The sequence below is a fragment of the Teleopsis dalmanni genome, chromosome 1 (genome assembly GCF_002237135.1).
Source record: "Teleopsis dalmanni isolate 2A chromosome 1, ASM223713v2, whole genome shotgun sequence".
Lineage (NCBI taxonomy): Eukaryota > Metazoa > Arthropoda > Insecta > Diptera > Diopsidae > Teleopsis > Teleopsis dalmanni.
The window spans coordinates 105,720,703-105,747,570 of NC_051846.1; the positions used below are offsets into that span (position 1 = coordinate 105,720,703).

Below are 26,868 nucleotides of genomic sequence, written 5' to 3' on the forward strand. Positions count from 1 at the left end.
GCCATGCAAACGCTTAAAGGACTATTAACAGATACGTACCTGAAATGTTTGGACACTCTTTAAGAAAGGTGTTTCTATCCAACTGGCAGAAGCCCAAAAAAATGTATGACTGACGTCACCACCACCCAGGAAATTCAATAGACAACACAAGGCTGCTCTAAAAGAGTAAACTATTTTGTATACTGTAGCTGCGATGCAAATAGGTGTGAATTTAGATGAGATTTTGAGGTAAGTAAGAGACTATCAAAATCTGTTCAGCTATTCATACCGGTGAACGAAAGGCTTGCTACAATCCGTATCAAGTGAAAATTTTTTAACATAACATTAATTTGCTCTCACGCTCCTACAGAAGAAAATGACGACTTAACCAAAGATACCTTCTACGGGATTCTCGGAGATGTTAATGCAAAGGTCGAAAGAGGAGAAGTTTTTGCTCAAACTGTCGGAAAATTTTGCGTCCGTGAATCAACCTCGAACAACAGTTTAACCCTTATGATTTCGCTGCGATGCGAAATATGGTAGTACGTAGCATCAGATTCCCACACCATGATATTCATAAGGCAACGTGGCTATCTCCCGATCAACTAATACGAAACTGGATTGATCACTTCGTGATTGACACAAGGTACGCTTGAGTGTGCTGGATGTACGTTTATTCAGTGGTGCAAGGCAACAAGTCGAAATATCGACTTGCTGCATTGTGGAAGCCAAGACAAGCATGCAGCTTAGTACCGCAAACAACGTTCGCTCCCGTGTGCAAAAAAACTAGACATCAGTAAACTGCGATCACGAGAGACAGCCAATGTCTTCGCCGCTCAACTGTCTGGTCGATTAAGCTACCAACCCTTCCGGTCCAATAATGCCGGTAGAGAATGGGAACATATCTCTCACTCCTTACGCACAACACGGCTTTCGACTTTTGATCAGATATTCACACTGCGACAAATTCTGGAAAAAGCACACGAATACAACATAAACATTCACCACCTTTTTGTCGATGTTATAGCAGCTTTCGATAGCTCCATAAAGAACTGCGTTTGCGCCGCAATGTCTGAGCTCGGTATTCCTACAAAGTTAATACGATTCTGCAAAATGACATTGCTGAATACCCATAGGTCCGTCAAGATAGGATCGAGTCTCTCTGAATCTTTTTGAAACCGTGCGAGGCTTCAGACAAGGTGATCCCTTATCATGTGATTTTCTCAATTTCGTCATGGAAGAAATGAAGTGCAAAGCAGGTGTTCATCGTAATGGAACAATATTTTATAAATGTATGTAGCTCCTTGCTTACGCCAATGACATTGACATCAGTGGGCATAGCAAGCGTGATGTTACAGTTGCTTTTGCTGCTATCGAAAAGAAATAATGCCAAAACGAATTTTATGTTGGCTACTGGAAGAAATGTGTGCCGCTCGGATGCCGAGCTAGTTTCTGGCGACTGTACTTTCGAATCTATTTACCTTGGCTTGGATATCAGAAGAATTGTCATTGCTTATAGGTGCTAGTATCAGTTCAGTAGGCAATCCTCCCTGTGCTTCTGTATTGTGCAGATACATGGACGTTAACATAGAATGATTAAGCAGCACTGGGAGTGTTCGAGAGAAAAGTTCTTCGTAAGATAGTTGGTCCTCTACGAATTGACAACGACTACCACAAGCTGTACGAGCTTTTCAGGACATTGATATAATTCTACGAATTAACGTTTAGTGGTTTCTCTGGCTTGGTCATGTCGTGAAAATGGATGAAGATGCTTCAGCGAAAAAGGTGTTTGAAGCAGTAGTTGGCGGAAGAAGACGTAGAGGTAAAGAGTGTCTCCGGTGGAGTGATTAAGTTGAGGGAACACTAACTAGACTTAGTATACATGACTGGAGAAGGCGCGCAAGCAGCAGAGACGCCTGAAGAGACATACTGTATCAGGCTAAAACTGGATAACGGGTTGTTAAGGTCAAATAAGTAAGTGAGTATGAAAAGCTTTCTACTACTTGAGGAACAGCATTTTATAAGAAAATGTAAGCTGAGATTAAAAAGATGCTTTTCCTTTGTAAAAAATTGGCACAGTTAAGAAACGCCGTGCTGATTATCTTTTCATTGCATTGGCCATCTAAGTAGATATTGCACGACAGTAGTTGATTACGATTTTTCACAAGAAGCATTTTGGACTCTGCGTGATGCGATGTGATAATCGGTTAAAATCCACAGACCTCCATTGCGTTTCGCAAAGCTATGAGGTCCATATTGAAGTAAAGTAAACCGCAATATGATGTTCTGTTGATTTATATTGGACTTTATTATCTTCGTGCCAACATCAGTAAAAAATATTTTAAGACGTGAAATTCACTGTAACAATACCTAGGTAGTTGTGGATTCATATTTATTATTAAATTTATATAAAACGAACATAAATGTTAAACTATACAGTTCCATAAATCAGGAAATGAAATCATTTAGTACATTGTATCATTCTCGATTCATGAACTAGACCCAACAGTTAGACAATAGTCGTTCAGTTTGAGAGACTATTGTAATATATTCCCTTTAATATAAAAAAACGCATTGAAAAAGGAGGAAAGGTCTCAAAAGCAGTATGAATGGAATTATGTGCTTTTTTTGTTGCGATACAGATAGAATTTTGATTATAATTTTAACTGTCAAAAATTTTAAGCTGACATCTGCAATTAAAAAGCAAAAATATCGATTCACACGACGTATTATTAGGTGCTTTCGGTGGCGTGCAAATGTGGCAAAAATCAGCAAGTTGCTGGCGTATAGATGCTTAAATCTATGCAAAACAACAACACTACTTCTTCTATTTAATCACCTAGTTGTGAAGTGGCCAAACATTTGCCTGTAAGGAAAAAGGTGTTACCAACGCAATAAGTGAACAATTGTGATCCTTCATTGCAAATTTCAACGAATATTGCAATCATATGTCAAAAATCATATGTAAACAAAAATTCAAACATATAATAAATTTGAAAATTGGGAAGAAAAGTAAAATTTCAGTGTTCTACTTTGAAATTTTCAACATTTTTACCATTTCTTTGAATTCTATATAATTTTATATTCACTATTTATTTTGATTCATGGTACTTGCAGTCTCAAAAATAAATTAATCGAAGCTAAAAATAAGTTTTTAGTTTAAATTGTAAGGTTTGAAGGTATATTTTACCTTTATTCAGCATTTTTTTGACAAATCAATAGGCAAGTTGCAAAATCAGCTGCTTGAAATAAGAACAAATGAATTACAACGAATGTAAACACTTTCAAATGACTCATTTGAAATGAGTCATTTCAGGCTAGTGTAAACGCTATATTAGCGAATATAGCCGAGCATGCGTTTTTTCCAAACTTGAGAGCCACCGAAAACGCTTAATAATTATTATTAACTTAGCACCAAAGATATGACTTGAATGCCTTCTAAAAATTTTACAGACACCTGTATATGTATAAATCAAATTTTTCATTGTATGTTTTCTTCAGAAAAACGCTTTATTCCGTTTCGTTTTTCATCTTGCAATTAATGAAGTATTTGATAAATCAATAAGTGATAAAGTAAATTTGTGATTTTGCAAGGTACTGCAGGGATACTTGAAATTACAAAAAAAGTTCAAAACATTTTGTGACAATTGCTTTACAACTCTTACCAACATCTTCAAATACGACATATGTTTTAATTATTTAATTTAAATCTACTTTCTTCGAAGTGTGCAAAATGGAAGTTAATACTTTCCAAAAAGAGTCATGAACTCTGCAAATGCTTGACTGCAAATTCACTCATATTGAATAGAAAGGCACACATATTAATGAAATGTGTAGAAGAAGCTAGAAAAATATTTAAGACATGGGCCCTGTTGCACCAACACTTTTTACTTTGCGCTTTGCAAAAGTAAACTGCAAAACTTTACAAAAAAACTGCAAATGATTAATTCACTTTGCAAATTTTGCAAAGTGATTTCTTTCAATGCATAAAATGAAAGAAATCATTAATAAATAAATAAAAATAGTTTTAAAAAAATAGAAATAGAAAATTAGTTTAAGCAAATATTATTGCTGTTTTTGAAATAAATTTAGTTGCAATAATTAAAGGAACATATTACCAGACAATACTTTCAAATTGTGAATAAAAGAGTTCAGTTTCTAAAAAAACTTTATATTACATTTAACATAAATATTTTATGTGAATTATTGTTCAAGCATTAACACTTATTTATTATAATGAACAAATTATTATTATTATAATTCTGTTATCGTTCAAATTCTCCGAATTATGAACTAAGAAAAAACATGGGTAAAAAATATCCTATAATAGCTAACATTGTGACATTTTTAAATATCTAATTATCCGTATCTAATTATGATAATAAAAATCACAAGTGCCTGTACTTCCGTCGTTTTTTGAACCTTGTTTGAAATGTAATTAGAAATAATACAGTCCACTAAAATTAGTGATAACAGACAACATATTATTTTAACGTTATTAGTAAAATTAGTTAAGTTAGTTTTAAGGTAATTTTGTATAAATTGAGAGAAATGTTCTAAATAAAATCAGTAATTTAGGCCTTTTATGCGTAGGTTTCTTTTGTATTAGTATAATACACAGCGACAAGTAAACTATACTTTAGTAACTTATAATATTTTAAAATTAAATAATAATGACAGATTTTCAACTAAATTTTTATATAAAAGCAACTTATTATATTTGTTAACTTTGTTTTTCAATATAATTGTTGTTAAAACACCTCATACCCATACTCTTTACATATAAATTCTTTTTTTATAGCAAAATAAATTAAAAGCATAAAAATTGTCTCTATGGATATATGTACACAACTTCTTTATCTACGATTCAATGTCAATAACAGAAATCATATACAAAAATTTTGTGATTTGTATTAATGTATTACATATAATTGTACTAATATTATCAAATATTACAAATTATAATAATAAAATTTATTAAAATAAAATTTTATTTTAAAAACTTTTATTTTAAACAAAAATTAAACTCATAAGTACATACTATGCATAAATCATATAAGTACATGAGTACATATGAGTACATATGAGCATCAAAATATCAAACAAACAAAAAACAAGTATACATACAGAATCGAAATGCTTTCAAAAACCAATACAAAATGAAAGTGATCTAATTTTTTGGTGCAACGCTTTGCTTTGCATTTTATGCAAAGACTCTGCAGTCAAATTTTTATTTGCAAAGTGCAAAGTAATTTATGTTAAGTCTTTGGTGCAACGCTTTTCACTTTTACTTTGCAAAAAAAAGTCACTCATAAGTTTTGCAAAGTGAAAAGTGAAAAGTGTTGGTGCAACAGGGCCATGGTTTGACGAGAGTAATTTGTGTTGATCTTTGGGAGTTATTTACATGTCGTAAAAATCAGTACAATCATATAAGAATAATGAAAACGTTCAGTACTTTGTAAACATATTTATCAATAAATGATGGAGAGATTGGATATTTTATTTTAGTTATTTAATTTTAAAAAATTTGTTTTTAATTAATTTTAATTTTATTTATATCAATTGAATCAATTATTTGATATTTTTTTATGAAGTAAAATAACATTTAAAATATTTACATTGTATGAAATGCCCACATGCGTATAGATATTATTATGACACCTAATATGAATAGAATTAGATATACTGTACTTCTGGTATGTTTAATTAAAAAGTGTATAAAGATAAATAGTTCATTATTAAGACGCGTGCTTAAATTTTTAGTTATTAATTTTAAATACTTACTATAAATTTTATACGATATTAAGATATTAAGGTCGTGTGCGAGTCGTTCTAAGTTGCGTTCTATTTGAAAGGAATTCTAAGTTGTGCCAATAATGTTGTGAAGTGATGGTATTTAGAATATTTTTAACGTGGCTTAGTCGAGACTGAGCCTATTTACACTATCATAAAACATCATGTAGATAAAGAAGTTTGATATTAGTTCATGAATTTCAAGCAATGAAATTTGCTGCTTTTTTTCAGCTTGACACGCATAAAAATTTTATAACATGATTAATAAATACATAAACAAATTTGAAAACTTTTAACCAAAAATAATAAATAAGTGCAACAAATAAATAAATAACTATTTCATATGTAGAGTGCAAAAAATCCCTAGGAAATTTCAATTTACTCTATCTGAATTTGCTTGAACTCGCACACGGCCTTAATGAGCATTTGCAATAAATTTTGTAAATATTTATATTTTTAAAAATTTTTATTACTTTTATTTAATATTTAAAATAAGCACAAAGAAAAAATGCTTATTTTAAAAATAACATATAAAACAACAACACTGCTGGCTTATTTAGTCCAACCTTTTCGAAATTGCTTAAGTCACAAGCAGCTCAAATCACATGGTTGCCAACACTAAAAATTCGTCTATTGTGAACGATTTTTGGAAGTATATACGAAATTTCCAGTTATCTGTCAACGAATGACTTCGTTAATCATTCGTATGTAATTAATTATCGTTAATTATTGATGTGACTGAAGTAGTAGAGCATTTCAACTCATGTGTCTAAAATTCTGCCTGAAAATCAACTTCTCCGCTTTCAAAAAGTGTTAAGCAAGAATATCCATTTAACATTAAATACCTAATCAAAGAAAAGCGTAGGATGAGAAAACATTGGCAAAAGACGAGATTCCCTGCGGATAAAACTCGCTTAAACAAACTATGTAAACTCGTTAAAGTCCTTCTTATAAAGTACAACAATAATCGCACGTCCCTATACCTAAAAAACCTAAGTGCTTAATGTGATACAAAATACTCCCTCTGGAAAGCCACAGAAAAGAACAACAGACCGATTGCTTATCAACCACCTATACGCAAAGTAGACAACTCATGGGCTAAAAGCGACAACTCATGAAAAAGCAGAAATATTCGCGTTATATTTGAATCAGATTTTCAAACCAAATGATAATCAAAACATGCCAGATATCATGAAACAAAGGATAAACTTTCTACAAGAGCCTTACCAAGAAGAACTTCCAATTAAAAGATATTCTATTTGGGAAGTTAGGAATGTAATAACAAAATTAAAAGTAAAAAAATGTCAAATCATATCGCTGCGCACGATTTGCACCTGTTTTTGGAAAAGATTCCCTGTGCTGTTTGCCGTATGTGCACCCTTTACAAAAAGGCATTTCTTTTGGAATGGATCCAACCTTCAAATCTGAAACAATATTTTTATTAATCATTTCTCGTAACGTTTTGAAATTTACATGTCCAATTCGTTCGTGCCAAAGTTTAATTGGCTTAGAACAAACGACATTAAGTTCCGCAAACGCTGCTGCAAGTGGCTTCAAATTCAATTTCTACAGCCCGCTATGTTCGTTGCCTTCTGCTATCATTTTATTGTTTTTCATAAATAACACACGTCCTGTTCCTTTTTCAAATTGCACATCCATTGATTTAGCTGCTTTTGATATAGAAATAAAATTTTTATCAAGGTCAGGTACTAATAACACATCGTTAATTGTGTATACAGCATCAGCAACTTCTACTTTTATTTTTCCTTTTCCAGCAACACTTAATTTTCGCCCATCGCGAACTCGAACATGATATACTGCATTTGGCAATTCAATATAATTCATAAATAACTCCCTCTGAAACAACATGTGATCAGTAGCTCCAGAATCTGCATAAAATATATTTAAATTTTTGCTTTCAGTACTTGAACTTTTATGTAGAACAAATAAATGTGCATTTCTATTGTCAACTGAATTTGTCATTTCATCATTTCCTTCTTTTCGTACTACGAGTGAGTGTCTTTCACTTTTGGTGTATTGTTCTCTTTGTTTTTTACGGCATTCTCTTGCCCAGTGACCTTCTCTTTGACAATAATTGCACTTACCTTTGCGTTTGATGTTGTTGTTATTTGTTATATTTTTACCTGTTTTTGCTATATACGCAGATTTTATTGTACTATTTTGTTGAATGTCAGCTGAACGTAAATTCATAAGCGCCTCTTCATTTACTAAATGCTCTGTCAGTTTTTCAACTTTCTGATCGCTTTTTGAAACAGCATACCAAGCAGTGCGTATATGATCAAACTTTGCAGGAAGTCCACTCAAAATCTTTGCTATTATCATCGGCTCTTTTTGTTCAAGATCTATATCTTTCAAACGTTGCGCTAGTGAAGTTATTGATGCAATAAAGTCAATCATATTTTCTTCCTTACCCATCTTACATGTAATGAATTTTTCCAACAGTACTTGCGCTGATTGGTCACTTTTCTCTGAATGAACAGTTTGCAATCTGGACCACATTTGTGCAGCTGTGTCGCAATCACTCAAATATTTAAGTTGATCTAGTTCGATACCTCTCATTAAGAATACTTGTGCTTCAGCATCTTTTTCGTCCCAAACTGTTGCGTTAGTCGTGGTTCTAATTTCAGTGCCAAATATATACCTTTTAAGTTTATTTTCTGTCATGTAGATGATCATTTGCCGGCGCCATAGCTGGTAGTTCTGACCATTAAAGCGATGAATCTGATATGACTTCATTTCTGACATATCGACAGAATGTTCACTGATTGTTGTGTCAAGAATTACAACCTCAATCGTTTAAGTCGTTTCCAATAACTGAGTCGGCTACCAAAGTACTTTGTATTTTCTGATGCGAGTCTTCCATACGAAAATTAAAAAGATATCGATAATGTTACCTTAGCACACTGGGCCCATAACCTGTTGTGATATTTTGTTTAAATTATATTTAAATAGAATGTTATTTTACAAAAGTGTGATGATGTATTTCTAACACGTGAAAAGAAAAAAGTAAAAGTATTATAGAATAAAAACCGGAAGCAAGAGAGAGCTTTTTTAATATAAAATAAATGTTTACAAAACCAAAAAAGTTTCTATCCCAAAAACGTAGTATTAGGATGTTATAAAAGTATTTAAACAAAAGCGTTATATTCAACAATGTCTACTTCCGATCCTATCAAAAGCTATGGAAATCCTGTTTATAAAGCGCCTTACACCGATTATTCAACAAAACAAACTCATCCCTGACCATCAATTCGGCTTTCGCCGAAAACATAGCACAATAGAACAAATTCATAGACTTGTCAGACATATCCATAGTGCGATAGATGGTAAGAAATATCGCACTGCGGCATTTATAGATATTTCACAAGCTTTTGATCGAGTATGGCATGAGGGCCTTCTTTTCCAACTAAAACTGAATCTACTCCTAAATTTTTTCATATTTATTAAATTATACATTTCGGCAAGGCACTTTTTCAGTAAGCATGGAAACGAAACTACAGTACTTCATGATATAAAAGCAGAAGTACCTCAAGGTAGCATAATGGGACCAATGCTTTTTCTTCTGTATACTGCGGATCTTGCCCTTACCGATAAGGGTGTTATCGATACATTTGCAGACGATACAGCTTTTTTATCAGTTGACAGTGACCCAATTCGTGCCTACACCAAACTACGAACCTGCCTTAAAAATGTTGCTCTCTGGATGAAAAATTGGCGTATCAAACCAAATGAGTCAAAATCTGTCCAAGTAACATTTACTACGAAACGTTCTACGTGCCCGCCTGTTTTAATAAACAATACTCAATTACCACAAGCTGTAGAAACCAAATACTTGAGCATAAATCTGGATAGTAAACTAACCTGGAAACCACACATATTTAATAAGCGTAAATTCTAGGATCTCAAACTGTGAAACTTATTTTGGTTCCTCATCCAAAATTCCGAACTATCACTCGACAATAAGCTGCTTATATACAAAACTATAATAAAACCTATATGGAGTTATAGAGCCCAATTATGGGGTACTACAGCAGAATCAAACTTGGCAATTATCCAGTGTTTTCAATCTAAAACACTTCGAATGATCACAAATGCACCTTCGTATGTAACGAATGAACAGCTGCATAAACAATTACGCGTTCCGATCATTAAGGAAGAAATATCTCGAATTACAAAGAATTACGCTCATCGCATATACCATATATGCAGCTTAGCTCCTGGCCAAAGGCCTTCTAGCTTAGCTACTATGCTTGAATGGATTGGTGCTTGGATTCGTGGTTTTTACACTTAATAGTAATGTAACCAACCTCAAGGTGACCATTGCCAACAAACCCTATGTCACCAATTCCGTCATCTAGACTCCACGGCGTTCAACAAAGATGATTTGAAAGCAACGAAGTGTTTCTCGCCAAGAGGTCTTTCGACTCTTTAATCGATGATACCTATATTAATATTCTTCCCAGCTGTCTGGGCGCAGAACTTCCTATAGGTAGGGTCATAGATTGAATTTCTTGCTGCCCGTTCGCAGAGTTCCGTTTTTTGCACTCTTAGTGGTGCTAGAAAGTTGATCCACCATCCTAGAGTGAGTCTCCACTTGGCTAACAATAGTTCCTCTTTGAAGGATAATTGAACGGAAAATTGTGCAAACAGCACTTTCATAATAACCAATTTTTAACAAATCTGTTTTCAGCACTAATTTATGACGATGTTTAAAAAATCAAAATTGACATCGGCCGTTAGATAGAAATCATAAATCAAAATTTACCAAACTTATTAAGAGTTACTAATCAGAAAATACAACTACTTTACCAGTGAAAATTGTTCTGACAGACAAAGTTTCGGTGTATTGTAGACCCAGAAGAAGAATTGTAGACTTAGATTTCGGTGTATTATAGACTTATAGAAGAACAAGGTATAGCTAAACAGTAAGTAACAGATTAGCTGAAGTCAGGTATCTGAGTATGCATCACAAGTAGCATTAGTACGAAGAAAGACAACTAAAAAATTTTACTGCGACTATAGGAGACCAAATCAAAAAATAACACGCAACAATTTTTTAATGATTTTAATTGTTGGCGTGCATCAACGTTTGGAGAAAGCGAAGGTTTTCATTACTTTGGATTTGAGAGATGGGTTTTTTCATATGCCTGTGGAGCAAAGTGCGAGAAAATACATATCATTCGTAACTTATAATTGCGAGTATAAGTTGAAATTTGTGCCCTTCGGTATCTCAAATTCGCCAGCTGTATTTTATAGGTATATTACTGACGCATTTCGCGAATTAGTGCAAGATGGATCAGTGCTGATTTTTATGGGTGATATAATAAAACCAACAAAAGACAAGTTAGAATGAATTCAAACATTTAGAAAGTATTGAATCTGGCAAGAACATGTGGCGGTTGCACATTTGCCACTTAGGAAATGTGCAAGTTAGGCTAAGTTCATGCTAAATTAAATGGGACTTTTCTTGGAATTTTTTGCATTGCACTCATTAAGCAACTTAGTCGAAAAAAGTGTGCGAGTTACATTTTGACAGCTTATATCAGCTGTGAATATGTTTTTATTTCAGTACTTTGTTAACATATTTTGCAATAGCGGAGAACAAATTGATGAAGCATTTTTATTTATGCAATTTTTTGAATTAATTTAATTAAATAATTGTCGTGACGTATTGAGAAAGAGATTCTTAGAAGAATATCCAAAGGTAACTATGAAATAATTTTAGTAAATAACACAAATAATCAGTTTGACTATTTAGCGCGAGCTTTTATGCCAAAGTGGATATTCTTCCGAAATATTTAGAGCTGTTGTGAAAAAGGATAATTGAAATTCTCTCACCAAATGAAAAAACTCGTTCAGATATTCTCAAAATTCATTTATGTGTATGTTACTCAAGAAGATTTTGAAATGGCTGTCGCTAAAGTTATGCAGAAGGATTCAGAGAAGAACATGTGTTACGTTCAACATCTTTGAATATGTTGTAAACGGAGTAAAGGTCTGGCTCGGTGGCGAGGCAAGCTAGCTCGTCAGAAAAGGGGTGGATTATTAACTCCGCTATAACACTATCGAATCGTAACAAAGAACAACAATCGTGCCAGAGTGTATTATTTAAGAAAAAAAATGCAATAGTGGTGATCAAAGTAGATCAAAAGAGAAATAAGAAAAATAAAAAAAAAAAAAAATGTGTAAAGAAAACTATCTCAGGATATTTTGGACCTAGGCCTGTCAGTTTGGACCTACCCACCCTCACTACCTTACCGTGGTTACCATTGAACTGAAGTAAAAGGCCCTACTAAATTCCTTACAGCTCCTTAATTTGATTTCAAAAACAAATTATTATAGTGACTCTATATTTAAGATTTTATCAAAATAAACAAAAATAAAAACAAAAGGAAAGGTGAGTTACAAGTATATAAAACTAAATTTAAATAACTAACAAACTTCATTTGTTAAATATAACCATACAAATGAAATTATTGGTTTGAGAAAAAAACATAAAATTCGATAATAAAAAAAATAATGAAGAAAAGTAAATGTGAAGTATATATGTACCTTTTCATGCAAACCCGATAAAAATGACAAAAGAAATCAAAAAAAAATAAGGGGAGTATTATAAGTAGCACTCTATTAATTAAAAAAAAAATTTATTTTGTTACAAAAGTAAAATATATTGTACCAAACTTTAATGTCAAATTGACAATAACTAACCGCTATTTGATACATGCGTGCACGTGTATTACGAACAGTCTTAAAAATGCTATCATCAGTATTAATAGTAACTGTTTTTTTTTAGTTGTTAAAAATCTGTTATTAACTGCTGCTTTTTTGGTTTTTTAAGTTGTTTATACAATTCTTCATATCCAGCTATACAACAGTTAAGATTGCGTGAAAATTGTAATGCATGCTCCATGTTAGGAACATAGGTTACAAAATGTTGCTTCATACTTTTTGCAAATTTCAAGCTCTCGTGAATTAAATTAGCCGTTAATTCCTGATCTTCACCATTTACTTCATCATAATGACTTCTTTACTGTCATCAACTGTCATAAATTCAATTAAATCATCTTCATGTAAAGGAGTTTCCCGCATCAATTCATTTATATCAGACACTTGCATTTAGCTAAAACCTTCGCCACCAATTGCGTTTGATAGTTATAATTTCAGAACACATAGCTGATTTTTGTTCTACAAAGCTTTCACTTTTGGTGCATGATGGCAATCGAAGTGCAGCGAAATAAAAAAAACTAATCATAAATTTCGAATATTCCCCGAATTTTATTTTGTTGCTGTATACATAAGTGTACAAGAAGACATAAAAAAAAATAAAAATTTAATTTAAAATTTAATTTTAATAAAAATTTTTGTTGTAATTCATACAAAATCAAAAATTTTCGTGTAAAAGAAGTATTTTATGTTTAATTTTGAACAGTGTTATTTCAAAATCGTGTAAAAAAAGAACGTGTAAAAAGAGAGTTGGGTGTGTTATTTATTGTCATTTATATCTAACAGATTGTAATAAAATAAATGGATTATAAAAACAAAGAAAAAGTTATTCGTATTTCGTGTCGTCAATGTTCGTAAAAAATTCGTTATTTTTTCTATTTATTATTTTACTGTTAAAAGGCACGAAAAATTATATTTTATTCAGAATGATGTAAAAAAAATATTCTCATCAATAATTGCAAAGAATTATTATTCATGATCGAAATTTCAACATAAAATTATATTACGTGGTTTGCACATATAAGCCGAACAAAATCTCTACTTTGTTCAGAGTTGCTATCGAAAGCAGTGCTTATTTTATTTGTTCTTTTGCGACATACTTACAAAAGAAAAGGCCTATCATAACCATTTATATGATAAAATTTTATTAGCGGCTGTTTCCAAAAATTAAGTAGATTTTTTTCATTGACTTCACAATATTGTTTTGGAAGTTTTTGACGTTTGCATAAGTTTGAACACAGAACAACTTTTATAGAATGGAAATTACACCCACCACGATCAAAGTAAGAGAAATTGCTTAAACGATGATCACTCTACACCTATGCGACTTTTGCTCTCTTTCAGAGTTGCTGTATATATTTTTTGTAATTACTTATTGTTCAAATATTTAATTTCGGCAGATATATAAATATTTGTCAATAAATATTAGTATACATTACACTTAATTTAATTATTATTAAATTAAAGAAGTTTTTTATCATCTTTGAACCCAGAGTTCATATTTGCGTACCCATGAGCGGCTCCTTTCGGCTCATTCTGCGCACAGCTCATTGGCAGGCAAGAAACTCTTTTCATACGATAGCTCACGCTTACGAGCGAGGCCAATCACAGAATCCCGCGCTCATGAGCGAGAGCCGCCATTAGGTTATATATTGGCTCAAGAGATCTCATAATTATCAAAATTCTTACAAAAAAAAAAACAAATATATTTTCATACATACTAGGTTCAGACACACTTTAATTTCGCAAAAATCTTGATTTCATCTTCGTTTTAGCGATTTAAATGGTTTTTTCCATACAAAATTAAAGGTTAAAACGAAATTAAGGAAATGTGTCTTAATTTCGTTAAAACGAAGAGTGAAATTAAGGGACATTTCAAATGCAACTATGTGTAAGATAAATTTTTAGCAAAAGATAAGTTGAAAAAACGTAAAAGTGACATTTTTTTTATATAAATGTCAGTGATAGTTGACGTTAATAAAACCGGGAAAGTTTCAAATTTGAACATAGAGATAAATCTGTACCTGTTATTAATTTAAAATAGTGTTTCGAGCATGTAACATTTAACATTCGATTTGTAATCAAAAAACATATGATTTTCTTAATTTGGGGCAGATTGAACACTTTCGAAATTAACCTAATTTCATTTTTAAAAAATAAAGGAAATTTGAAAACTGAACATAGCATTATATTACTCATATTGTTTATTTATAGAAAATTTTTTAATTAAGTAATCTTCCAGGAAGTAAAACTAACTACGGTTCTTTAATAACCTTCTTAATAACTACTGTCCTTAATGACCTTTTTATTTAATTTTTTTATTTAAGCTAAGAAATATGAATTTTTAATTTAATCTTAGTTCGTTATTGTGTTTTGGAAAATTTTTAAATAAGAGCTATAAAAAATAAATACTTAACAGTTTTACATGAATGTAATAAAACAATTTGCTTACAATGCGAAAAACAATTAAGTGCAACAAAAGTATTTAATGGTAAGCGGCATTATAAGTTCGTCCATAAAAAAGACATAGTGAAAAACCAAATAAAGTGTTATAATATTATATTTTATTGTTGTTATAATTTCAGATATATACACTTTAACACTTCAATGTGAGTTAACCACTTGTTATAGTGTACTGAAGTTGGTTGCAAATCTTAAAAGTGACATATGATAATGTAAGCAGAGGGTTGCCATATTCGACATAAAGCTTACTTCATTCTACTTTTATTGCCAAACAGCTGATTACTTGTGATTGACAACGTTAACTTGATTAAACCTTTTATATATATATTAAAACAAGGTTTACGTTAAGGAAATTTAACAATAGTAAAAGCATTATATATTGAAAAGTCTGAAATTCCATATATATCTTGGGATTTCGTTGTAAATTTTATAGCTGCCTTTACTCTTTCGCTATTTGTAATAAACAGATGAAAACAGAGCAATATGTAATTGGCGATTTTTATAGAGATTAATTATGTCCCGAGATAGACTTAAAGGAGTTAGTAACGAAAACACCATACGCTTCACATTTACATGAATAAATGGAAAAAGAAAACCAATATTTATGTGTAATGATGCATTTCAAGCCGTGCTTTATTTTGATCCTCGTTATAATTTTCAAAACAGCTGCAGATTTCAAAAATCAGCAACTGCCCTCCGCTGAGTTACAAATATACTTATATTTTATATCATATTTTTTTTTTAAATTATTGTTTATTAAACAAATTTTAAATTATTATCTAATTTTTTTCAAAGGCGCATCTATTTAGCAACTTTTAAAAGGTTAAATTGGAAGACTTACGAAAGTTAAGAAATGAATCAGATTCACCAAATATGTCATTTGATATGATATTTGAGTTTTCTACTACTTCGGCAACACTTTATTTAAAATTGCAGCAGCGCATGACGGCAAATGTAACAACTAACGCCGAAACTAAATCGTACCTTTAAACAAAAAAACTCATATCACTTGCCAACCAAGAAGGTGTTCCTCTTCATACTGACATTTTAAGCTATTAGAAAACATCAAACAATTATAAGGAGATTAAAAAAGTTGCAGCAGTTGCATTAGCTGTTCTAGCTACACAAGTATCGGTGGAAAGAGCTTTTAGCGCATTTTCTCTAGTTGTAACTAAATTAAGATCAAGATTAAGTTATAGCACAATAAACAACTTATTATTAACCAAACTAAATTTTCAAGAGCTTAACTCCAAAAATATGTGCTTAAATATTTCTGATAATAGTATTTTATAAATTTGTTTTTCAAATTCTAGAAAACAATATATTATTGTTTCATTATATTATTTTAATATAAATAGTAATAAGCTAAGTTAATTTCAAATTATATATTTTCACATAGAAAGTAACGTACATAAAAATAAATAAGGCAAATAAACTAATCAAAAATAAATCGCTTCTTATTGAACAGTTGAGCTCTCGGCTCGTGAGACCTCATGAGCAGCTCTTCAATGTGAGAATTTTGGCTTAAATCCCATAAATGACTTTATATAAATTAATACAAGTTGTTTTACTTTTACTAAAGGTTTTTACATACGTGATTTAATGGTGGTATAAGTTGCATTGAATCCTTTTCCATTATTTTCAGCATTACTGAAAAAGCGAACAAATAAATGATTACTGGAACTGGTAATAACAATTTTTTTTTGCTTTCCACAATGTCTTTCGCTAGTATTGTTTCCATTTAAAAAAGTGGAAACCTGGGCAATTAAATTAATATATTCATAATTTTTTCAAAAATATTTTTTAACTACCTGTAATGCATCATTGGAACAATTGACAGACACTTCTATATCCAATTCATGTATTGTTAGTTCTATACCTTGCCCTATTGTGGTTCTTATTTCCCATAAACATTCTACATCATTAGGATACATTTTTGGAAATAATGGTGATGTAAGATATCCTTCGTTCCGACTTAAAACTTCTATGCAACCCATTATGGAGTACTCCAATCGAAAGTTAATAAAGCTGCTATTTAGTTTAATGATTAAAACATTACCAATAGATGTAAAGCTTTGATCTTTATCTACAGTGTGAAACACAGACTCGTTTTTCAATATGTCTTCAAAGTACAATTTATAACCTGAACTTTCAAAATGCGTAAATTCAAGTGATATGAAATTTCCTTTGAAACCCTCAATGGTCCAAGAGCAATTAACATCGTTTTTGTAATATGAATTATTAAAATTTGGGCTTTCAATTACACCATGAAAACTTTTTAGAATATTAGTACAATTAGAAAAATATGATAAAAAAAATCCGCGTTCAGAACTACTACTGTCTGTTTTAAAACGAATTAGGGCTTCATTACCAGAAGTATTTATCTGTAAGGGCATTCCATACTTTAAAGTACATATATGAGCCAAAGATAAGTCGTATACAGTTAAACCATCGAATACATCCAAACTATCATAATTGCATTGCAATAGTTCCTCCATAGACATATCTTCTATGGTAATTTGAATAAAAGATCCTTTGTGAACATGTATTCGCCATTCACATTCAGCATTATTTGGATAAGGATTTGGATAATAGGGTGAAGTTATAACTCCAAGTTCACTTATAATATCTCCACCACATCCATTTGAATAAACTTTCCAACTTATTTGAAAGCCATGTCCGGTCAAGAATCTATCTGAATGAAAATGTAAGTAAATTTGATTTGTAAATGATGGAACATAACGAGGTGCATTTTTGCCACAAAAGTATCCAATTAGAGTAGAATTTGATGAACCGCCATTCCTAGTATATTGTTGTGAATTTTTCATAAACATTTATTAATTTTAAATGTTGTAGCTATTAACAAACCTGATTTCAATCCAATCATTTGCACAATTTTCTGTATATTCTACATCAAATATATCTATTTGTAATTCTATTTGCGTTGCTGGGGGTGTTGATACAATCCAGTCACAGTCCAGTCCATTAGTATAATTATTAGGCCAACCAGGTGAAAATAATGTACCACTAGAAGAAAAAATGTTTCCACCACATTGATTTAATTTATCTACAAAATTATATGAAGCGGAAAATCCTTCAGCAACATCAGAATAATCTGATACGAATTTTATGGTTAAAACATTTGAATGGCTTAAAAATGTTGGTGGTTTTGATGTTCCGCAATATCTAAATAATGTAGTAATTGAATATTAATAATATGTTTTTTATCGTTGTATACATTACCTTCCTAGAGCTCTAGAAGAATCACTGTTTGTAAAATTTTCGTAAATTTCTAAATAATCATAAATACAATCGGTTGTCTTTTCTATATGAAATGAAAGCCATGTTATTATTATGCCATTATTAACTGGAGCCATTATAGTCCAGTAACATTCAATGTCATTTTCATATGTGCCATCATCTCCAGTTGGTACACGTATAATAGAACCAGGTTTAGTGTATACTCCACCGCATCCAACACTGCTCAAAGGAATTTTAATATAATTAATTTTGAAGCCTCTACCCCAGCTTGTTGTACTACTTTTAACATTTAATAAGACCAGGTTACTCTTAGAAACGATATCATTTGGTGGCTTTGAATTATTACAAAAAGGACCAAGAATATCTGATCGGCCGTCGTTTATCTAAATAATAAGAAATGAAATAATTTAACTTAAAACTATCTTTTTAATACTTCAAGATATGTGGACATGCAGTTCTCGCCATCATTACTATTATCTTGAAGATCAAAATCAAGGAAATTGAGTGATATAACAGCATTTGGTTCCATAAGTATTTTATATGAACAAAAACGATTCCTATTATTAAACTCCGGATACCCAGAAGATATGACAATGTCTTTCTCTTTTTGGAATGTATAGGAACATTCTGCGAAAATTAATATATTTTTGGTGATAATTTTAATTGAATTTATTTTGAAATTTTTACCTGCTTCGTATTTTAACACAAATTCTCCTCCGTGTGAATAGTATTTAATGTGTACATAATTTAGGTAGGAACTAAATGAAGAAGGCGTTATTTCGTAATCCCCGCAAAATTTTCTTTGTAATATATATGAATTTGGAATAACGTCGACATCATAAAACTTACAAATAATTTGCAGTAATTTTATTTAAACATAAAATATAAATGTCTTACCTCTACACAATCATCTGGACCCATTTCATATTTAACAAATTCGATGACAATCGATTCATCCGTTAACATTTTAATATCATACTCACAAGATACTAAGCCGTGAAAATCTTTCGGAGATGAAATTATTCCATTTCTTGTTGTAAAAGTTCCTCCACATCCTGAAACACTATCCTCTGTGGAGTAATAAATTTGAAATCCTGTATCAGCTCCTATATTATCAGAATGAAAATTAATTACTAATTCATTGGTTGAAAACAGAAACGACCCAGGATTTGAACTATTGCAAAACTTTTCTAGAAGCATATTTGAAATTGAATCTACTATCTGAAAGTGTACCATAAAAAATTTTCTTTTAAATGCACATAAGGAGTTAATTAATTTTTACCTCAACGTAATCAAATCTGCAACTATCATGATTTTCTATTCTTAAGCTAAAAAAAGTTAATTTTATTCTTTTATTAGTTGGTGCTCGCAAGATCCAGCGACAATTTCTATTTTTTGGATAATTGCCAGGGGAACCTGGTGTTGAAATTGAACCGTAACTGCTAATATTAAAAATTCCTCCGCATTCAGGTAATATTGAGTTCCATGTTAAATCAAACCCTTCTTTTGCCGTAGAGTTATCTGACCTAAACCACAAATATAATTCATTTGTAGTAGAGAGAAAATTGCCACCTAAAGGTGGATAACGGCCACAAAACCGTCCAATGATGTTAGAAGCTGCAGTATGTCCATCATTAACTTGTAGCCAATCAAATCTGCATTCAACGGAATCTTCTATATCAAAGGAATTGAAAGTAACATTTAATACAAGCGTTTCGTTTGTTTGAATAACCCAAGCACATTGTGCATTGTGCTCATAAAAAATATCGTCAGGGTATTTAAGGTGTCCGGTAGTCCCGAAAATTAAGCCTCCACAGTGATTTGAATGAGTTTCACAATGCTGTCCAGTAAAACCTCTAGTGCAGTGACAAGAATAATTCGTGTGTAAGTGATATATACATCGGCCACCATTGTGACAAGGATTTGATAAGCATGGATTTTGAAGGCTATGGCAATAAGGTGGTGAAAATCCTTCTGTGCACTTACAACTTACTCCTGCATTTGATTGTATACAAGTCCCTCCATTCTAAAATGATATCACTTTTCCTGTTGAATTTGTTTATTTGACATTTTAAATAATTACCAAACATAGATTATCCTGACAATTGTTATGAATTTGTTGTATACAACCACTTATACCAATTCCAGTACCAACCATTCCTTTAGGGCAGTTGCAAACTACTCTATTAGATACTTCAATACATGTTGCGTTTGGGTAACAAATATTTGTATCAACACAGCTTCCGTAATTATTTGTATTATTACTGGTAATGCGAACACAATCCTTTCCATTCCCAGACCAACCCAAAGGACATTCACCACAATGGAAAGATCCCTAGTTATTGAAAAATATGATATTTGAACTTCATAAAAAAAAATAGAATACAAACATAGGTATTAATGCATTTCACACGAGGGGCAATACTGCATCCACCATTACTAATGGCACATTCATCGATATCCTGACAACTTATTCCATTCCCAGTAAGACCTTCAGGGCATGGTGTGCATGTAAACGTACCCGGTAAATTGAGACATTTTGTTGTGCAAGGTGGATGAAAATCTTTACACTCGTCTACATCGACATTACAAGCTGGAGTTAAACCATTTGTTTTCCATCCCTGATCACATAAGCATTTATAACCAAAATTATTATTGTAATTTACGCAAGTGCCATGTTCGCATAGTTCCCGCACAGAAGACTGAAAGCAGTCACCATTACGCTGAGTGCAATGTATACCAATCCAACCGAAAGCACAAATGCAAAAGTAGCCTCCAAATTGATTTACACATTGTCCACCATTCTGGCAACCTAAATCAGTGCCTGAGTAAATCGCACACTCGTTTACATCCCTTTCGCATGTTGGGCCCTAAAATATAATTTAAGAATATAAATAGTATTGCAATAAATCGTTTTTAAAAACACTTTTGTTAAATATTTTTTTTGTGTTTTGAATCGCTTTTAATTTCACCACTTAGTAACAATAACATAAGTTCTGGTCCAAACTTAAATATAGTTGAAATAAATTTATTTTGCTTGTCTTATAAACTATTACATTATTTACTAAATCTTTTAAAAGAAAATTTACAACAATGAATCGAATCTTAAAACTAAATAAGCTATAGAAGTTAACCTTGTACTTGTGATTTCATTTTAATCATTAGTATCATTTATTAATGGTGTCATAATATTCGTCATATACCAAAATTCTTATAACATCTCAGTACCATGATTATATCATGAAGAGAACAATAATATGTTCAGGAAATATATTATAAAATACAGTTATAATTATAACAACAATGGCAGAACTGAAGGTGGTACTGCTAAAGAGTGGCGAAATTTTGGACCAAAAACCACACAAAAATTGATTTTTTCGATTTTAAAACAAATAGTAGCTATTATTAAATAGAAGAGCTTGGCCACTAAATATGAATTGTTATCGAAAATATTTTTTTTTAATTTTTACGTTAGCTGTGCCAATAATTTTTTTCAGCCAAATTTAGTTCTTTTTTTGGTTTTTTAATTTTGAAAAATTATATGTAAGAGAAAACAAAATGAAATAAAATGAATTTAAAAGCAAATTAAGCTTTTCATCTAAAAAACTTTTTTGTTTATTAAAAATCGCATCATTAATAAGATAAAAATAGTGCTTAAGTTCAATTTGCTTGCTGTGCCAATAATTTTGTTCGTCACTGTATATAGGGTGGCTCACGTTATAAGGGGGATTATTAAAAACTTACTTTTAAATGAGCGCACCTCCAAAGAATATGCCATTGACCAAAAAAAGATATTCCCGAAGTTTTGGAGGAATAGAATTAAAATTGACATTGCGCCACTCGAGCAAAGTTGGATTTTCAGTACAAAATCCATAAATTTTTCAATTCGAGGTCATTTATATCTTTGTTACTTATTTCAAAAATTATTAATATATTGTTACGTAATCGCCTGAATGTTTATTCGTATCTCAGGATTTTATAAAAATGAAACGAACTTTAAAAATTGGAGAAACTATATTTATTATATTTGTTGTATTGAAAAGAACTAGTATTTACTAGGAGCCAATTTAGCTTCACTCAAAACAAATTCCAACATTAACACTTTCTTAAAAATATCAGTTGACATAATGTTTAAATAATATTTAATAATATTTAAACATTTCATTGCTACTCTGATGAAATTCGTAACATTGCCCTCATCTTAAATCTGTTCGTCCCGAACACCACATCGTTGCAATAAGGTGCCAGCCATTCCAGATGCACCACTTTCATTCGATCTCTATGATGCCCCGACTGTTGAATTCGATAAACAACATCATTGATCTTCGTTATTACCCTATATGGTCCTTGCCAATGGGTCTGTAGTTTTGGAGACAAACCTTTCTTTCGTTGTGGATTATGGAACCACACTAGGTCTCCTTCCTGGAAACCTTCAGAGTTCATTCTCAAATCATACCTCGCTTTCATTTTGTCACTGGTCAGTAAGAGCCGTCTTCTGATGAATCGATGAATTTCATCTAATTGGTCCCGCTTACTTCCAGTGTAGTCACATGTCATCTTGCCGCAAAGTGGCGTTATTCCAAATTTTAAGTCCGCGGGTAATCTGATATCGGCGCCAAAAACTGCTCTTGCTGGTGGAATTATGTCGTGTCGCCAAAAACTACTCCTGTTGATGTGGAATTATGTCGTGCAGACCGATAGGCGAGTAGGAACATTGGAATATGAACGTCCCAGTCTTTCTGATTTTTATCAACCACTTTCCTGAGGTACTCGTTTAATGTACGATTAAATCGTTCAACCATACCATCCGACTGCGGATGTAAAGGCGTTGTACGAGTTTTATTTATTCCCAGTAATGTGCAAATTTCTCTAAAGATTGTTGACTCGAAGTTTCGCCCCTGATCTGAATGCAGTTCCATTGGAACACCGAATCGCGTAACCCAATTGTTTAAGAAAACTTCTGCTATTGTGCTGGCTTCTTGATTTGGAATTGGATACACTTCTGGCCACTTACTGAAGTAATCCATTACTACCAGCACGTATTTGTTCTGTGCGTTACTAGTAGGGAAAGGTCCATTGCAATTCTCTCAAAAGGAACACCAACGTTATATTGTTGCATTTTTTCACGGCTTCTAGTATTCGGACCTTTTGATGTAGTGCATGGAACGCATTTCCGTATAACGTCCGCAACCGAATCTTGGCACCCGACCCAATAAAAACGTCTCTTGATCTTTTCCACAGTTTAAGTAACGCCCAATTGACCTCCACTAGATGCATTATGGTATTCTGAGACAACTTCGTCAATGCGAGACTTCGGTATTACCAGGAGGTTATTATTGGTTTTACCATTCTCACTTTCCCATACCCGATATAAACAACCATCTTTCAGATGCAAGCTCTTTACTTTCCATTATTTTGGAGAGGTCTGCATCATTCTGCTGTTCTTTTTGTATCTGCTCATTGGTCCACGACTCCTCTGGAAGAGCATTAATCAGACGTATATCCACAATGTGTTCTTTATTTTCGACCCGTAAACAATGTTTGCACTCGAGGCCACAAGGGCGACGTGATAATGCATCAGCGTTTTCATGATGGCTTCCTTTACGATGTTCAATAGTAAAGTCGTAACTTTGTAAACGTTCAATCCACCGCGCCAGCTGACCTTCCGGTTCTTTAAACCGCAGCAACCATTTAAGTGCTGCATGGTCAGTTCTGAGGAGGAATTTTTGACCGTATAAGTACTTGTGGAAATACTTCACACATATCATTATCGCAAGTAACTCCTTTCGTGTGACACAGTAGTTCTTTTCTGGCTTGGCAAAATTTTGCTGTGGTACGCTATCACTTTTTCTTGCCCATCCGTTATTTGAGACAACACTGCGCCTATTCCAGAGCCACTCGCATCTGTGTCCAATATAAAGGTTTTCCCAGGTAGTGGATACGCCAAAACTGATGCTGCACAGAGTCGTTCCTTAAACTGTTCAAAAGCTTCATTTTCTTCATCACCCCATTTGAAAGATTGGTTCTTTTTAGTTAATTCGTATAGACTACTGGCAATATTCGCGAAGCCAGGAACGAATCGTCTGTAATAGGTACAGAGCCCCAGGAAACTTCTAAGATCATGCAAATTTGTTGGTTGTGGCCACTCCTTCACTGCTGCAATTTTCTCATCATCAGTATGTACGCCTTCTGGGGTAACTTTGTGACCAAGATATTTGACTTCACGTTTGAAAAGTGAGCACTTCTTTGAATTCAGCTTCAAATCAGCAGCTTGTATTCGCTCGAATACTTCTTTCAACTTTTCTAGGTGATCGTCGAAGTCTTTACCCATTACAATTATATCGTCAAGGTAGACTGAACAAGATTTCCAGGTTAGTCCTTTTAAGACGCGCTCCATGAGACGTTCAAAAGTGGCCGGAGCATTGCAGAGTCCAAACGGCATAACCGTGAATTGCCACAAACCATCACCGACACTAAATGCAGTCTTCTCTTTGTCTTCTTCTTTAAGTTCTCCCTGCCAATAGCCGCTCCGTAGATCAAGAGTTGAGAACCATTGTGCGCCAGATAAAGTGTCGAGAGTATCGTCGATTATTGGTAGTGGATAGCTGTCTTTCTTTGTAACATCATTCAGCTTACGATAATCTACGCAGAACCGTGTACTTCCATCTTTCTTCTTTACAAGTACTACCGGCGAACGCCATGGACTTTCCGATGACTCAATAACACCTTCTTTTTGCATACCCGCAACTAGACTGGTTACCTCATCTCTTTTTGCCAGTGGAACTCTTCGAGGCGCATGACGAATTGGTTTAGAATCACCAGTGTCAATTTCGTGTTTTACAATAGAAGTTCTTCCCTTGAGCGCAAAAATTGACCAATTCTTCCGTATGACTTGCATCGCCTTTCTTTTCTGACGTGCATTGAGTTCCTTAGTCCAACTTAGTACTTGCACCATTGTATCCTCCTTTTCTGCAATGGTTTCTTTTTTCATTACTTCGGAATTTTCACTACAATTAACTACAGCTGAAACCTCTTGACATTCACCAATTATTGCCCCTTTTTTTATAAACTTTGATGTACCAGATAAATTCAAGAGTCGGACAGGTATGCTATCATCTACTTTTGGCTCTACTAATGTTTTCCCCAGTAAGATGTCGTTCATTCGAATTTTTCTTACGGCTTCAACGACCCACAACTTACTTGTCCTTTCCCCTCCATTTATTTTTGCCCATACGATCGCCTCTGAATTCGCTGGTATTTTCTGATTTTGACACAACCGGATCTGTCTTACACTGCTACTGCGCTGATATCCAGTATTTAGTGGACATTCGATATCCATGTATCGTAACATTTTTCTACTTCAGTCCAGTGTAATTCCATGCGTGATCATAAAATCTATACCAATAATCACGTCATCGGTTTTATCGGCGACTATGAATTCATGTTGAAATTCATAGCCACCTAAAGTGATTCGTTTCATGACCTTTCCTAGTATTGGTGCCTCTTCATCCATTGCTGTTCGAAGTTTTAGACCAGCCAATGATGTACAATTCTTTTCTAGGTCTCCTTTTATTATCGAATGTGAAGCACCAGTGTCCAAAGTCAAAATAAACGGCATATTGTTAATTTTTCCATCAATGGTTAGGCTGTTGGGTACCCGCTTTAACTGTGAGACGAGGATGATGGAGCAATCATTTACTGAAGTCAGTTCGTGCCCCTTCGAACTGACTCTCGTTAGTTTAACGAAGGCTTATTAGCCCCGTTAGAATTACTATCGTGATGTTTCTTTTCCGATGGAGAGCTTGTCGTGACCGCTTCCGATGTTGACGACAGTCTCGCGCCATATGTCCAAGTCTGTCGCAGACAAAACATTTTCCATTAAACTTGTTGCCCTTTCTAACTAAGGCAACTTTCATCTGACGAATTACTTCTACCAGGTCATCCGCATCAGTTTCTATTTTCCGTATTTTTGCTGTATGACGACACATAATACCGGCAGCTTCGTACGTCAATGCGCAACTGACTGTTTCAGAGTATGTCTTCTTCGGGAACATTACGACCTATCGCTTGGTTATCGGATCACGTATTCCGTCTATGAAACTGTCAATTTTACTCTTCTCCATAAAATCACTAGAGTTACCAACGTATGCCAAATTATACAAACGTTCAATATTAGCAGAGTATTCCTGAAGACTCTCCCCAACACGCTGGACTCTAGCTTTCAGTTCTACTCTGTGCAATGGACTCATAAAATCGTTACCATACTTACGCTTCAATGTGTCCATTACCACTTGATAGCTTTTACGTTCCTCGGGTGGAATTTGCTGAAAACATCTGCCGCATTACGTTTTATTGCCACAATTAGAGCTGCCGTTTTCTCATCAACATTCCAATGATTTGTTGCAGCTGTTGTTTCAAATTGTAGTTTGAAGACTTCAAAGGTTACGCTTCCATCAAACGTCGGTGGTTTTAGTTTAACGCCACCAATTTCACGAACAATAGCTGAAGTCGACCCACTTAGTTGCATATTTTCAACTTGGCTTTTCAACTGAGCCATCTCATCTTTTAAGATCTGGACATTCTGATCAGTCTGGTCTATTCTCTTCGAGCATATTTCCTGGACTTGTT

The 26,868-nt window shown here is 32.9% G+C and overlaps 2 protein-coding genes across 2 annotated transcripts in view; both read right to left on the reverse strand.

Moving 5' to 3' along the window:
* LOC119670194 (cubilin homolog) overlaps positions 1–21,110 on the reverse strand; it is a gene marked incomplete at its 5' end in the record, with an annotated part of 150,697 nt that extends 129,587 nt beyond the window's left edge. Inside the window, 10 exon segments of the mRNA XM_038080361.1 lie at positions 16,574–16,736; positions 16,791–17,781; positions 17,848–18,165; positions 18,223–18,623; positions 18,674–18,867; positions 18,928–19,084; positions 19,138–19,461; positions 19,523–20,266; positions 20,324–20,575; positions 20,631–21,110. Of these exon segments, the coding sequence (XP_037936289.1) occupies positions 16,574–16,736; positions 16,791–17,781; positions 17,848–18,165; positions 18,223–18,623; positions 18,674–18,867; positions 18,928–19,084; positions 19,138–19,461; positions 19,523–20,266; positions 20,324–20,575; positions 20,631–21,110 (4,024 nt within the window).
* Positions 21,111–23,591: 2,481 nt separating this feature from the next.
* Positions 23,592–24,008, reverse strand: LOC119664748. The gene has a single exon (XM_038074177.1). The coding sequence runs from the start codon at positions 24,006–24,008 to the stop codon at positions 23,592–23,594; it is 417 nt and encodes a 138-aa protein (XP_037930105.1).
* Between the last annotated feature and the right edge of the window lie 2,860 nt (positions 24,009–26,868).